The 16,733-nt window shown below is 44.8% G+C and overlaps 2 protein-coding genes across 2 annotated transcripts; both read right to left on the bottom strand.

Moving 5' to 3' along the window:
• Window positions 1–735: 735 nt before the first annotated feature.
• On the bottom strand, window positions 736–4,949 carry LOC307083488 (troponin I, slow skeletal muscle-like; the record flags this gene model as incomplete). Its single annotated transcript, XM_079747395.1, has 5 exons — window positions 4,914–4,949; window positions 4,353–4,484; window positions 3,770–3,859; window positions 3,072–3,248; window positions 736–831 (listed from the first exon to the last, which is right to left on the bottom strand). The coding sequence occupies exons 1-5, from the start codon at window positions 4,920–4,922 to the stop codon at window positions 736–738; spliced, it is 504 nt and encodes a 167-aa protein (XP_079603521.1). The 5' UTR covers window positions 4,923–4,949.
• Window positions 4,950–10,515: 5,566 nt separating this feature from the next.
• On the bottom strand, window positions 10,516–15,308 carry LOC307083487 (cysteine and glycine-rich protein 1-like). Its single transcript, XM_079747394.1, has 6 exons — window positions 15,243–15,308; window positions 14,113–14,222; window positions 12,909–13,077; window positions 12,375–12,504; window positions 11,248–11,341; window positions 10,516–10,946 (listed from the first exon to the last, which is right to left on the bottom strand). Exons 2-6 carry the CDS (start codon window positions 14,219–14,221, stop codon window positions 10,870–10,872), a joined length of 579 nt encoding a protein of 192 aa, XP_079603520.1. The 5' UTR covers window position 14,222; window positions 15,243–15,308; the 3' UTR covers window positions 10,516–10,869.
• Window positions 15,309–16,733: the final 1,425 nt, after the last annotated feature.

Here is a 16,733-nt window from a genome sequence, read left to right as displayed (position 1 = left end):
CAGTCGTTTCTTGTAGACTTATGTTGTAATTGTTGAACTCCTAAGACAATGGTATTTTGTGGAAGACGACACAGACGTAGTAATGGACGGTGTACGCCATTTGTGTTGGCCCAACAACGACCGGTTGTTGCTGGGCCCGTCTGGGGCCGGATTATACTGAAATACTGCCCCCTAGTGGATATATCTTTCAATGCTGGCTTTGCATTTCTGAATTTCTGTTTTCACCTTCTATCTTTCTTTCATCTGAAACATAAAATGTAAGTCCATTTGTAAACTAAGTACTTTATGCTATTTTTTACTGTAACCAACCAAGTTAACCAACACAATCCAGTGATGCTGTTTTACCATGGATGTCATCAGTTAAATCACGGCTAACATCCTGAAATACAGCCAAGTTCTGATGCATTATTTAGAAAATATAGATAGACATCGACTTTAATATTAAGCTTACACACTCCAAGACACGGGTCGGACAAACAAAAAAAGCATGTACAACAAAATATACATTTAGAATTTTTTTTATTGACTATGCGTGGAAATTAAACTCTTGTTGTTTGGTAGGATAAATTTGCCTGGGGAGGAAACCCAGACATTAATGCTTATGTAGATTCACTTTAAAACGTTGAAACGTTGAGGCTTTGAGACTTTGTGAGAGGGCCGTGCCACACAGAGATTCATTGAGCTCAATGATTACCGACCGAACCAGTCCGGGCGTGGCCCGTTGAGTTATGTCATTCACTGGTTTGCTGCGTCGAACATCTTCTTCCTGCCCTCCATGCCTGACATGGCCTCCACGTTCTTCCTCCAGTCGCCCACCTCCGCTGTCTTCTCCTGGAGCACACACACACACACACAGGGACACACATGAGAAACCACACACATATGAGAAACCACACACACACACACACACAGAACCACCACACACAGAACCACACACACATAAGGAACCACAGACATATGAGGAACCGCACACACAGAGCCACACACATATGAGGAACCATCTACACTCAGCCACACACACGAGGAAGTACACACACAGAACCACACACACATGAGGATGTATACATGCATGGAACAACACACACACGGAACCACACACATACGAGGAACCTTACACACATAGACCCACACACACACACACACACACACACACAGAACCACACAAACATTAGGAAGTACACACACAGAACCACACTCACATTGGTAACCAAACGCACAGAACCACACATACCCACAGACACACACACACACACACACACTAATAACCAAACACACAGGGGGGACCACACCTACACTCAACGCACACATGCCGAACCGCACACACACACACACACACACACACACACACACACACACACACACACACACACACACACACACACCACACCACACCACACCACACACACACACGCATACACTCACACAGATTGTTTAATATTATATATATTATCTTTTATTTCATGATAAAAGTTTCATTATCACACATTATATTATCATATTATCATAATCGTTTAGATATTAGACACATTTTATCTATAGTGTTTTATCAATAGTATTAAACGATACCATTAATACCATTATAATATGGGAGGCCCTGTTGGGAATCAACCCCCTAACCTATGTTCCTAGCTGGTGCCTTGCTCACCAGTTGAGCTGGACAGCTCATGACATTGGCTCATACGCTCTAGGTATTCACCACACCATATCAGTGATTGTAGTTCATAACTCGATTAAACACGACATCAAAGATCTGCTGTGATTAGATGGCCCCTTGATGTGGCGACGGAGCAAAGTTGTTTTTTAAATTCAATGTCATTTTTGACGCTCTATTGAACCTTCAGTGAACTCTACGTAACGTCGGACAGAGGCTTTTATGACTTGATGTCTTTACAGCTTCATCTGCGGCTTATATGATTGCATGTTACTATCTGATCCATGTACACTGAGAACCGCATTGTAAAACATGTTGGACCTTCCCTCCTCAAACACAACGTTGGCTGTGGACGTCCACTATATAATCCACTGTAAGTTTGAACAGGTTTCTCCCTTATAGCCTTTATAACAATGTTTATACAATGCTTTATCACATTGGCTAGACGCATTACCCTATCACCTGTATTCTACCGTATTAACTGTAATATTCTGCCGTCTACCGTATTAACTATAATATTCTGGTGTCTACCGTATTAACTGTAATAGATTCGGGTTTCTACCATATTAACTGTAATAGGCCTACTTTCTGGTGTGAAGTTTAGAGTTAAGTTTAAATTTTCAGCGCCTCCATAACTAATTGTAATATTCTTGCTTCTACTTGATGAACTGTAATTTTCTGGTGTTTACAAAAATAACTAATATTCTAATAGATGTAGTCTAATATTCTAATAGACTAATAGATTTGGGTTTCTACCATATCAACTGTAATAGGCCTACTTGCTGGTGTGATGTTTAGAGTTAAGCTTAAATTTTCAGCGCCTCCATAACTAATTGTAATATTCTGGGGTCAATTGTATGAACTGTAATATTCCGGCTTCTATGTTCTAAATGTAATATTCCGGCGTCTACCATGTTAACAATTGTAGTATCCCCTTCCGCAGAACATATTTTGCTCAAACTGCCTTTTCAATTAAAGGGAAAAAGTTATAGAACTCACTTCCAGACCACTTGAAACGTATCCCTACATTTTTCACATTCAAAAGAAACACAATTGTGGCTAATTCAGCCACAATCTTGCTCTCATATTTAGTTTTCACCGCTCTCTCTGTATGTCTTATTTTCTCTTCCATTTATCTCACTTCCATTTTCATTTTCCTATTTTTAATCTGTATTATCATTTTCAACCAAAAGCCCTACTAGGGACAAGTGTTGTGAATTAGCTTTGGCAAAAAACACTATGACGCATGCGTCAGATGACACTTATCTATGTTTCTTTCATCTGTCCCTATTCAAATAAAACCTAAATCAATAAATAACTGTAATATTCTGGCATCTACCGTATTAATTGTAATATTCTGGGGTCTACCCTATTGCCGTTAATATTCTGCCGTCCACCGGATGAACCCTTTCCTCCATACCTTCTCGTTGTCTTCCTTCTTGACGGACTTGAGGTTACCCCTCAGGTCCAGAGACACCTTGTGTTTGGAGCCCAGAAGGGAGCGCAGGATGGCGTCCGCAGAGACCCTGACCCGCCGCAGGTCGGGCCGTTTGAACTTACCCCGCAGGTCCAGCACCTTGATGTTCAGGTCTTTGATCTGAGGGGACGGACGGACGGACGGACGGACGGTCAGATGGGCACATGCGGTCATCTGCTCCTAGACTTTTTATGATACCACCATTTTAATTTATATTACAGCCGTCCACTATTGTATCATTTGTACGCAATAAAATATTTATTGTTCTTGCAAGTTGCCGATACACGCACACACACACACACACACACACACACACACACACACACACACACACACACATACACACATACACATACACACACACACACACACACACACACACACATACACACACTGTAGCAATTGCACTGATTTAGAGCTTGAAGCTTTCAGGTGTATTTTTTTGTGTGTGTGTGTGTGTGTGTGTGTGTGTGTGTGTGTGTGTGTGTGTGTGTGCGTGTGTATCTGCTTGCTTCCAACAGATGAAAATACCCTCACAGACCCACTACCTGAGTATTATCTAGAGCCTTCAGTCTTCTACCAGCCCAGAGGTGGTGTCTCTCTAATGGGCTGTTTTTTAGGGATATAGCCTCTTCTCCTACCTCTCTGCTGTTGTGCATGACCTTTGCTTCGATGTTGTAGCGTTCCTCGTCCACCACAGTGATTTTAGAGTGGATCTCCTGGCACAGCGCCTGTTGGAAGAGGAAGCAAACCATGCAAGGAACACCATGTTCAACATGTTTCACTGCATCCTTGCTCTTTTTGTTTAACTTGTCTTACAGTTTTGGATGAATGCTTTCATTGTTTTGAAAATATGAAAGTGTCAAATGCCTGAATGTTTTTTCAAGATAGGGTAGGGCAGGATAGTCTAGTGGCTAGGGCGTGGTCTCCCAGATGAAAGGTTCTGGGTTCTGGGTTCTACCGGCCAGCCTGCTATAGGTCACCTAGCAGGCTGGCCGGTAGATCCCAGAAAAGATAGGGGTTAGGGGCCTCTTGCTCCAAACCGTGGTTTGGAGCAATACCTGATCACTAATGACATGATGCTGGAATTTTGTGGGAATTTCTTCTGCAGCATCTGATAAAGGAGTAATTAACATAAAAACATACAATAGAGATGTATTTCTCATGAATAAGCAGTAGTCTGCGTCAGATTGACAAGGCGCGTGGATGCGTGCAGTCGCTCACCTGCAAGTCCTCCAGAGACATGCCTCCGGTCTGAAGGGGCGGTGATTTCTCCTCCAGGTACTTTGTCTTCTCCTCCTCCTTCTCCTCCAACTCCTGCTCCAGCTCCTCTGTCGCCCTGGCAACCATCATGCTCTGGAGAAGAGAGGGCAGAGGACCACGTCATCATCGTCATCATCATCATCATCATCATCATCATCGTCATCCTCTGAAGAACATCGCTGAGGTGTAGTTGTGTTGGAGATGAACGGCTCTTCAAAGTGCTCTACACCTGTTTCTAGAGCACTAAAAAGGAACCAGGAAACTCAGTATTTCCTGGTTCTTTAGTGTCCTTAGGTTCCACTAGTGCTCTGGAATGTTCTGGAAACAAGTGTTCTACACTTGTTGATAACATGTATTCTACACTTGTGCTCTATAAACAAGCATAGAATACTCGTTATCAACACAGGTAGAACATTCTAGAGCACGAGAAAGGAACTAGGAAATCCTGAATGTTTCCTGGGTCCTTCCTAGTGCTCTAAAATCTCTGCTACTGGATCGTAGATTCAATGTTTCTAATCCTACCTTAAGCATGAGCTTGCGAGATGCAGATATTTTGGGTTTTCTCTATGAAAGAAAAAACAAACAGTGTTGTAAATATATAACATATACATATCACATATACATATAAACGATTATGGTATAACATATATAACATATACGTTATGCATACTTATATGTATACGTATACATATATGTATACATTACTAATCTTAGCATCAAGGTATCACAAATTTAGCGCTCATGCCTTTGTCTTACCTCAAGTCTGCAAATGGTAACATGTTACATGTAAAACAAAGGTAAAACTTATTATTAATGAACATGATGCGAAAAATAAAATACTTGAGAAGATTGAAACTGATGCTCAAAGCAAAATCAAACATTTGCTTCCAACAGTTGTTCCCAATGCATTGACACCCATAATCTGTGGTTCTATAGATATACAGACACATGTTTGGACGCTAATCACGGAGAGTAAACTTAGAAATTCAATACACTTACCCTTGCGCAGGCATCTTGGCTATTTTGATTCTCCCTAGAAGAAAGGAATAACGGCTTTAGAGGTTTTACTCCAGGGCCCTCTTGAATTCCTCGTCTAAGCATCTCTCACTTCTCCTCGAACCTCGGCGCTCTCTCTCACTCAACGCTCACTCTCTCTCACTCAACGCTCACTCTCTCTCACTCAGAGGTTAGGATTTCATGAAGAGGTCACACTTTCCAGGGTCCAAGTGTTGAGAGAGTTTAATACCAATGCTGTCAGTGTTAGCTGTTTGGCAGATGGGTTTATCTGAAGCCAAACGACCGGGACTTTAAGGCCGCGTCCACACGGAGCCGATTTTTTGGTGAAACCGCATAAGTCTTGTGCGTTTCGGCCGACCGTCCAGACGGAGCCGGCGAATCTGGTGCCCGAAACAGCACATTTCTGAAACCACCCTCGGAGTTGGTTTGAAATCTCTCCGGACCTATGCGGTTTCGTGTTAGGATTCGTGTGGACGCCTGAAACGCAAACGATGACGGCATTAGCCCCCCACCAGCTGGGGGAAGTCAGAGTTGCGTTGAATTTTTTATTTATTATTTTATTTGTTTTCTTTTTGTAGCTTTAAATAAAGCCCCTTGATGAATTTAATTACTAACTGTACATTAAAAAGTATTTCTGCTCAATTTAAAAGGTTGAATCTCCTCGTGACTGAATGTTTGTATACAGCGCGCAGGCTGTGTGCGCGCAGGCTTGATACGCTCCACTTTTTTCTGTGGAGAACCAGCGCCTTGAGTATTTACTACAGCGTTCCTACAGCTCGATGCGGTTTCGCAATGACTCCGTCTTTACAGAGATATTCCTGAGCCGCATAAAACGAAACCGGATCGTTTTTGCCCGTTTCGGCTCCGTGTGGACGGGGCCTGAGACGTATGTTATTCATGAGCAGGTGGAGGTTGGAGCATCTAAACTACAGGTAGGCATTGGGATTCAAACCAAGAACCTTCAGACTGGGAGTTACACAGTTCCCGGGTCGAGGAACAAACCATTCCAGAGTGGGACACCGGAGTCCAAAATACCATTGATCCCAGTAACACACAGTTCAGTTAATCTCAGAACCTTTCAGAGATGAGGTGAGTGTTGTTGTTGTTGTTGTTGTTGTTGTTGTTGTTGTCTGGGCCAGCAACAACACCCAGGGAACTTGACTTCCTTGGCCGATGTTGTCGTGTGTCTGTGTGTGTGTGTGTGTGTGTATTTGTTTGTGTGTTGTGTTTGTGTGTGCGTTGCGTATCTGCATGCATGCGTCTGTGTGTGCGTACGTGCGAGTGTGCGTGCCTGCGTGTGTATGTGCCTGCGTGCATGCGGGGGTGTTTGTGGTGTTAGCCTCCCTCACCACCTCCAGCAGGCCCTCTGGGGGGGGTATCATTGTGTCGCTGCACCCCTCCAGCCCTGACTTTGGTCCAGGGGCCACCAGGGGACAGCTGATAGCAGACCCAGAGGGGGTGGGGGGCAGACAAGGCCCTGCCATGCTAGCTAGAAAACAGAAGCAGCTTTCTCTGGGCACTCCCCAGCTATAAAGAGACCAGACGCAAATAGGATCCTGGCTCAGTCTTCTATATCCCCGGAAATTAGTTATCTTATCTTTGATAAGGTTTTGTTTACTTTGGTTGAATTGCTGGTAGTTTAAACACAAACACTGTTATTAAATCGAGTATTGCTAGTCTAGGCACATGTGCAATTATAATGGTTAACCCAGGAACTCTGCACAGCTCAGTTATACACTGTTTAGTTTTTTAACTTAATGGCGAATGTTAAATTGATTTTCAAAGTTTGGGCAGGTGGTTAAGATTAGTTTCAAACTCCTCCATACAGTTAAACTGAACATGTAGGTGAGGAGAGAAATAACAAAAGGGAGATTTTTTATATTTCAACATGGATCGTTAAAATTACATGAAAGATGGCCCCTTGGTACTTAACTTAAAATGTATACATTTACGTTTTTAAAGTGGTCCAAAGTACATTCCAAGAAATAAAAATAAAATGTATCCTTTAAAAATGTATGTTCAGTTAAGTTCAGTTAACTTCAATATGCTAATTTGGATGTAACTGAATTCGTATTGATTAGAATAATTTTAAGCAGACACTTACCTTCCACGGTCTGTTCGGCAGAAGCAAATAGCACACAGTGATGGAGAGGAGAGCCCCCCACAGTCTTTATCTCTGACACAGACACACACACACACACACACACACACACACACACACACACACACACACACACAGGAGAGAGGAGTGGTCTCTGATTAGAGGTTTCCCTAATAAAAGAGGTTTCTCTCTCTCTCTCTCTCTCTCTCTCTCTCTCTCTCTCTCTCTCTCTCTCCCTCTCTATCTCTCTCTCTCTTCTGGTTCATGTGTCTCTAACCCCAGGCTATGCTGGGGATGCAGTCATGGATTAACGCCCAATTTTAACCTATCCATGTTCATGCTCTCCATAACTTTCTTCTACAGCTGAACTCGGCCCATCACTGCCGGCTCCATCCTGATGCCCTAGTCTGAGACACACGCACACGCACACGCACACACACACACACACACACACACACACACACACACACACACACACACACAAGCAGTCACACAGAGAGACAGACGCACACACAGAAACAGGCAAACAGGCAGACACACTGACAGACATGCAGAAACATCGATAGGCAGACACACATACACATGGAGATACATACCGATAGACACACACAGACAGACAGGCCGACAGGCAGAAAGACAGGCAGACAGAAGGGCTGACAGACAGACAGGCAGACATGCAGGCTGACAGATAGACAGGCCGACACACAGACAGTGAGTCAGACAGGGACAGCAGCATGCAGCAGTCAATGTAGCTTCCCCCTGTCTTGTTCCATGGTGACCAACCCCTCTCCATATAAAAACACAAGGCCTGTGTGTGTGTGTCATTGCGCTCGCGCGCGCGCGTGTGTGTGTGTGTGTGCATCTCTATCCCTAGCTACAAGCCACCACGTTGTTACGCCGTAAACCCTGCCTTCTGATTGGTTAAGGGTCTCACTGGCCCCCACTGGGACCCATATGAGGAGGGGAGAAGAAGCCTGCAGACTGGAGCTAAGCCCTGGGTTCAGGTCTGAACCCCCCCCCCAGGGATAGATAGACTGTCTTTTCACTGCTATCGCTCCCACACCATCTCTTCCTTCTCGACTGTCAATGCTTCTTTTTACATTCTTCCCGTTCTTTTCTGTATCTGGTATGGTAGATGGATATCTGTCGTTCTGTTCTTGTTGAGTATTGCAATACAATTATTTGAAATGCTGCCTCTTTTACACTTTTATTACTAACCTGTACTTGTGCTGTATAGGACACTACATTTTCCCATCCTCTATGTTTACATTAAGGGCGTTTAACAGACCCTTTCATCCAAAGAATGGCTGTAAGTCAATCATTCAGACATCCTGCACGCTATCTTAACTTATCCATCTGTGTCCCTTATCTCTTTCACTCTCGGCCTTTCTCTGTCTTTCTTTCGTCATCTTAACCATTTCAAAACCAACAGCTGAAAGTGTGACACAATGAAACACATTCTCTCTAGCATAGATTTGAATCCCTGAAACAGCTGAACCATAACTCTAAAGTAAACCAGTGAAATAGTTTATCGTCGGGGCAGAGAGACAAAAAGATAGACAGGTCGGCTTGACAGACAGGCAGGCAGGCAGGCAGGCAGGCAGGCAGGCACAAGACAAACAGATAGACAGTAAGAAAGACAGGCAGACAAACAGGCACCCTCACAGGCAGAGAGACAGATATAGAAACAACCAGACAGGCTGAGGCAGTCCAGTTGTGGTTGTAGTTAAAGGTGAGCTGGTTGACGGTGGGCTGTGATTGGTGTGGTTTGTGACCGGACTGGCTGATCGTGGACTGTGGTCTGATTTGTGACTTGGCGGGTTGATGGTAGGCTGTGATTGGTCAGATTTGTGACCCGCTGTGATTGTGGCCCGTGATTGGTCTGATTTGTGACCGGGCTGGTTAATCCAGGGCTGAGATTGGTCTGATTTGTGATCGGGCTGGTAGACGGTGGGCCCTGATTGGTCTGATTTGTGATTGGGCTGGTTGATAGTGGGCCGTGATTGGCTGTGATTGGCCACGTTGTTTGCGTGGGTCTGATTAACATTCTTCTGTCCATACGCCAGCAGGATAACAAACAAGCCCAACGTCTGGGGAACCCGAGCCCCTGTCTTATTTATAGGAGAGGCCCTCACCTTACAACACACAGCAATAGTCTTAATAATGTAGTATAGTGCTACACAATACAGTACGATACTAGACTCCTACTACAGTACTGTTCACTACCCTTCCGTCTTATTACAATACAATACACAGTACTGTAGGTACTACATTAGATTCCCTTCTAATCATTCCATTTCCTATTTTGCTACTAATCAGTCTATTAGTATATATATATATATATATATATATATATATATATATATATATATATATATATATATATATATATATATATATAATGTAATAAAGTTAATGCCATAGACTGCTTATGTTACCCCAGGATTTTATAGCGTCATACTATTTCCACCGTCGGTGCAAATGAATCGACCTTGAAGAAAAAGGGTTTATTGCACCATCTAGTGGATGACTTCAAAATAGTTAGGAATTATGATGCAAGTTCCCGGAACAGTTCATAGACATCGAATACATTTAAACATATGTCACATGTCCCGGAATCTATGATATTGTTTATGTGAACATAGAGTACGCCTCATGTTGCTTATTGTTGCTGTAAAGCCACACAATTGAGCAGAGTGTTCAGACAAGGTTGAAGTGGTTTGAAGTAATCAGAAGACGACTTGGATATGCGTTGTTCATTCCATGAGGTCCTATTTTGAGCTTTGTTGTTGATGCGACTTCCACACAATGGTTCATCCAAACACACAACTGCCTTCCAGAAGACCCCGCTGGCCGGCTTCCAAAGGTGGCCGTCGTTGTTTACAGCGAGACGTGAGGTGAGAGACGTTTAGATGATGTCATGGAGGAGTAGCGCACCTAGCAGACATGACCGCACAGCCACGGAAATACCATCCATCTCACTCAGAACCAGAGCCACGTTTTAAAGAAAAGGAAAACACACATGTTACATTAGTGTAGCTTTCGTGTGAAGTTTATTGCTGCTCAAATGAATCTTTTTTTTTTATTTGAAATTATTACACCTTCCTTTTTTATCCCAAGAGCAAAAGAGAAGGAAAAATGCAGGGCGTATGTCTGGGAGTGAGGCTCAAACTGTCAAGCCGTTCGCGCGTTAAGCTCAGAGCCCATGATGCCAACAGCTGTGTGCCGTCGCTCCTGGGGTTCCCACGCTCCCGTCCACAGCAACGGACAGACGGAGCTGCAGCTAGTGGTAGCGGGCTCCCCGGAGAGGGTGCAGGGTGCTGGGGGCCGGGTGCTGGGGTGGTGGGGGCTGACGCCTCTTCACTGGGAGTACGCCAGAGCACCGGCCCCCTGGCCGAAGCCGAATCCCTTGGGGCCAAAGTTCTTCCCGTAGCATGCTGGGTAATCCAGACAGAGAAGAGGTTATGACACAATTCGTTGGGCAGTTTGATATGTAGACAGATAGCGAGATGGAGCGATAGATAGATAGAGGAATAGAGAGATAGAGAGATAAAGAGAGAGATAGAGAGACGGAGAGATAAAGAGAGAGATAGAGAGATAGAGCGATAGAAAGATAGATAGATAGATAGATAGATAGATTGATAGATAGATAGAAAACTGGCGCGCTGTGAGACTGCGTTCATATTTCACTGTGGTTTAACAAAAAGTGTTACGTTTTGAGCACTGTGGTGAACAGACCTTTGCAGTAGATCTCTCCATCTTTGTCGGCCAGGGTGGTGGACTCCAGCCCCTTGCCACAGTTGGCGCAGCGGAAGCAGGCTTTATGCCAGGACTGGATGAGGGAGGAGTGATTTGGGTTAGAGGCAGACGTCATGGCTACCACCACTGGTTCTTCGTTCACACCCAGCTCCAAAACATTTTCACTCAAAGGATTTATTACCAGTAGGGGTGTCTTATATTCTTGTGGTATCTAATTCTATCTCACCATCGCCTTACCTTAACCATAGCCATAACCTTAACCATAACCATAATCTTAACCTCACCTCACTTTACCTTCGTAACCTCACCGTAGCCTTACCCTATCCTTTCCTTACCTCACCTAAACCTTACCTTAGCCTTTCCCTACCTCACCTTAACTTTGCCTTATCCTTTCCTTACCTCACCTAAACCTTACCTTAGCCTTTCCTTACCTCACCAAATCCTTACCTTAGCCTTTCCTTACCTCACCTTTCCTTACCTTAGCCTTTCCTTACCTCACCTAAACCTTACCTTAGCCTTTCCCTACCTCACCTTAACCTTACCATAGCCTTTCCTTACCTCACCTAAACCTTACCTTAGCCTTTCCTTACCTCACCAAATCCTTACCTTAGCCTTTCCTTACCTCACCTTTCCTTACCTTAGCCTTTCCTTACCTCACCTAAACCTTACCTTAGCCTTTCCTTACTTCACCTAAACCTTACCTTAGCCTTTCCTTACCTTAGCCTTTCCTTACCTCACCTAAACCTTACCTTAGCCTTTCCTTACCTCACCAAATCCTTACCTTAGCCTTTCCTTACCTCACCTTTCCTTACCTTAGCCTTTCCTTACCTCACCTAAACCTTACCTTAGCCTTTCCTTACTTCACCTAAACCTTACCTTAGCCTTTCCTTACCTTAGCCTTTCCTTACCTCACCTAACCTTACCTTAGCCTTTCCCTACCTCACCTTAACTTTACCTTAGCCTTTCCTTACCTCACCTAAACCTTGCCTTTCCTAATCTTCCCTTTCCTCTACCTTTACCTTACCGTAACCCCCCCCCCCCCCCCCATAACCCTCCATCCTGTGAGCGTGCCGTTGGGCGCTGCGGGGTCATGTGACTCCTCTTACGTTTCCCCCCCCGATGACCTTCTCAGCGGCGTAGACCGTCTTGCTGCAGCGCGGACACACGTCAGAGCCCCCCAGGTTCTTGGCAAACTTGGAGGCGTTGGGGTTGTTGGTGGGCTGGTGGGCAGCTGGGCTGTAAGGGGTGGGGGTAGGAGTATGGGTGAGTGGGTGGGTGGGTGGACGGATGACTGATTGATGGATGGTTTGGTGGGTGAGTGGGTGGGTGGGTGGACGGATGACTGATCGACGGACGGGTTGGTGTGTGAGCGGGTGGATGGACGGGTGATTGATGGACGGGTGAGTGTGTGATGGGTTGGATGGATGGACGAATGAGGGGTTGGATGGATGGATGATTGATGGACAGGTGAGCGGGTGAGTTGATGGATGATTGATGGGCAGGTGAGTGTGTATGACGGGGTGGATGGATCGATGATTGTTGCGCGAGATGATGGATTCATGGACGGATGGGTGAAAGAGATCCATCCGTCCTTCCTCCGTCCATTACTAATGTCTAGGTGGCGGCGCTGCGTTGCCTACGCTTCATGCTTGATCCCGAGGTGCTCGCCGCGGTCCGTGCTCAGGGTCCCGGCTCCGCCCCCGAACCCGTAGCCTTTTGGCCCGTACTTCTTGCCGTAGCAGGACTTGCAGTAGATCTCGTCCACGTGGACGGCCACCGTTGTGCTGTCCAGGCTCTTGTTGCACACCACTACACGCATCGAGGAAGACGCCCGCGCACACACACACACACACACAAATATGCGACGCACGCACAAATGTACAATGCAAGCACACGCACGCGCCCACAGACACACAGACACACACGCAGACACACACAGACACGCACATACGCAGAGACAGACGCACACACACAAACACACGCAGAGACACACGCACACATGCAAACATACACAGAGACACATACACACACACACACACACACACACACACACACACACACACACAGGCACAGACAGACAAGACATTTACATTTGGAGTGAGTTTGTATTGTAGTCTCATACAGCCATCTACAGCACAGCCAATCCAACTGAAGACAACCTCTTAGCCGCTTAATACCCTTGGCAAATTGTAAATATGTGTTAATAAGTGAGGCATTAATTCATTCAATGTATAAATGACGTTATTGAAGTAATCACCACATCATCACACAACCAGGGCTGTGAAACACATTCTCACTGGTGTGCACAGAGATCAGACTGTCTTTCTTCCATATAAGGAAGATAGGCTGGGAATCACATGTTTGATTGTGCCCAAATAAGGGCAGTGGTTTCTAGAGGCAACACTGCTGACGCCTGGCTCTGAACGCCGGTGCCAAATACTCTGCATTCCATCCTGGTACTGCCTGACCTTAAGGGGGGAGACACACATCTTCTGGAGGAGGGGAGGGGGGTGGGGTTATGTAAGGCCATGATAACCTTTGAACCCTGCTCCCCTCACACACACACAGAAGCAAGTACACACATAAACACAGACACATGCAAACAAGCACACCTGCAGGCACGCAGACACACGCATACACACACACACACAAATGCACACACGCACGCACACACACACACAGGCGCACGCACACACACACACACACATAGACAGGCACACACACAAATACACACATACACACACACACACACACAGCCGCAAACACACACACATACACACACACAGGCGCACACACACACACAAACACATAGACACACACACACACACACACACACACACTTACTGCACTGGAAGCAGGACTTGTGCCAGCTCTGGCCCTCACACTGGACGTCCTCGGCGAAGTAGACCGTCTTCTGGCAGCGGCCGCACTTGTTTCCTCCTCCGAAAGGCATCCTGCAGGGAGCAGGACAGCGTCTGTATACATTCCCCCTCCACTGTGTACACACCGGGTTCCATCCTGCCCAGGGCAAGGCTTCGACTCTACCTAGTGAAGGGACTCAAGAGGAGGTCTTCCTGAGAGGGACAAACAGGTCCGGGACGACTCTGAGAGTGGAGACGTCACAATGTCTTTAAAAGGCAACGTAGCAGTTTGTGATAGTGCAGGCCTGCTATTAGATACCTGTGGTTCCCTCTGTTTAGATGACTCTCAAAGGGCCTGTCATTTAAGCACATTCTTTCAGGGCTTAGGTCATTCGATGGATATGACTTTGAACAACAAAACAGCAACTAACCGACAACAAGAGTTTGAGTTTAAGTTATCTTGAGTGTTCTGCCTCTGTTTAGGAATATTGTTCCTAAACATTTCCAATTCCAATTCCTTCCATTTGACTTTGCAATTATTTAACTTAGGCCTGAAGCTTATTATCTGAGAAAAGTAAGCCGGGATCACATCTGAGTTACTTTATAACCACGGTGAATACAACCAAGTCTCACACACAATACATGCTCTTCAACTGTATTTGCATTTCCATTCCGCGGTGACAGTTAAAGTATTCAAACTAGATGGGCACTGAGCTCAGACGTTGACTTGTAGGGTCATGAATGCAGTGGTTTCTACGATAGTGCGGTCGCGTTTACATTCTTTGACAGAAGTACATTCCATTAATATCTAAACTAAATAAATAAATTTGTAAACAAGACAAAAAGTTAGAAGAAGTACTTAAAACATTGGACAATATAACGTACTGTCAAACTAAATAATATTTACTCTGACTAAATATTAGTCAGACCAAACCCAGGATAATGATGCGTTTAAAGAGCCAATTAATGACAAATGATAATGCCAGGAATTTATAAGACAAAGTACTTTTTACTTACTTAATTTATTTTACTTCATATTTTTTAGATTGATGAATATCAATTTTCTAACCCTCATAAAAGAAGCTTTTATTTTGAAGGAGTGTGTGCTGTTACCTGGGTTCAGTGGTAGAGGTGGTCCTGGAGGATGGAGGGCAGATGGAAGTGTCTCCCGGACTCTCAGCAGAGAGACCGTTTATATGGAGAGGGTTAGGGAGGATCGTCCACTGGAGACTGGGTCTGGATGTGGAGGAGGAGCCTGGACACACACGCACACACGCACACGCACACACACACACACACACACACACACACACACACACACACACACACACACACGGGAAACCACATGCACACACACGCACGGGCACACATACACACACACGCACAAACACACACACACACACACATCGGAAACCACATACACACACACACAAACACCCACATACACAGACACACACATGCATACACACACACACAAACACACACGGGAACACACACGAACACACACACACACACACACACACACAAACATAAGCACCCACACATATACACACACACTGGCACATACAATACAGTACGATACTAGACCACTACAGTACAATTCACTACGGTTCTATCATATTACAATACACTAACCACAGAATAAAGTAGAGTAGGCCTACCTTAGATTCCCTTCTAATCATCCCATTTCCTATTTTACTACATACTACCTATTTTTTTATCAGTCCATTACTATGTTTTATGTGTACATATATATATATGTACGTATTTATACATATTACTATAAATAAGTTAATACTATTGACTGCTTATGTTAACGCAGGATTTTAAAGTGTCATACTATTTCCTCCATTGGCGCAAATTAATGTACAATCCAGCAAAAGATTGTGGCGCAAAAGTCTCCTTTGCACCACCTAGTGGAAGACTTAAAAATAATAAAATAAATGATTAAGATAATGAACGCGTTCTAGATGCACTTCATAGACATTGAACAAATGTCTAATAATTCTCATATTTTTTTTATGTGAAAATAAAGTAGATGTCTTGTAGATTATCGTTGTTGCAAAGGCACAACGAGCAGAGTGTTCAGACAAGGTTGAAGTGGTTCGTAGCAATCAGAAGACGGCTTGGATATGCGTTGTTTAATCCTTGAGGTCCTGCTCTGAGCTTTGTTGTCAATGCGACTTCCACACAATGGTGTGTTCACAGCCAAACACACCAAACACTTCCAGAAGACCCCGCCAACAAACACACACACGCACACACGCGCACACACACACACACACACACACACACACACACACACACACACACACACACACACACACACACACACACACACACACACACACACAGACAAAGGAGAGGCGGCGCCGGGGACTAAAGCTCTGTTGTTCTGCGGAGCAGCTGGCCGTCGTTGTTTACAGCGGGATATGAGATGAGAGATGTTTAGATGATGTAACCGACGAGTAGCGTACCAAGCAGACGTGAGCGCACAGCCACGGAAATACCATCCATCTCCCTCAGAACCAGAGCCACGGTTTGAAGAAAAGTACACAAAACACTTTTTGTGTGAAGTTTATTGCTCCTCAAAAAAAAGAGATG

This window comes from Pollachius pollachius, assembly GCF_949987615.1.
Source record: "Pollachius pollachius genome assembly, chromosome: 12".
NCBI classification, from domain to species: domain Eukaryota; kingdom Metazoa; phylum Chordata; class Actinopteri; order Gadiformes; family Gadidae; genus Pollachius; species Pollachius pollachius.
The sequence above is the reverse complement of the archived record's forward strand: the minus strand, read 5'-3'. Positions and strand labels throughout refer to the sequence as shown.

Coding starts and splice junctions, on each gene's coding strand:
- LOC307083487 (XM_079747394.1), bottom strand. CDS start 14,221: ATGCCTTTCGGAGGAGGAAACAAGTGCGGCCGCTGCCAGAAGACGGTC. Junction 13,078..14,112: donor CAAGTCCTGCTTCCAGTGCA/GTAAGTGTGTGT, acceptor CGATGCGTGTAG/TGGTGTGCAACAAGAGCCTG. Junction 11,342..12,374: donor AGGTCATCGGGGGGGGAAAC/GTAAGAGGAGTC, acceptor TCCCTCATCCAG/TCCTGGCATAAAGCCTGCTT.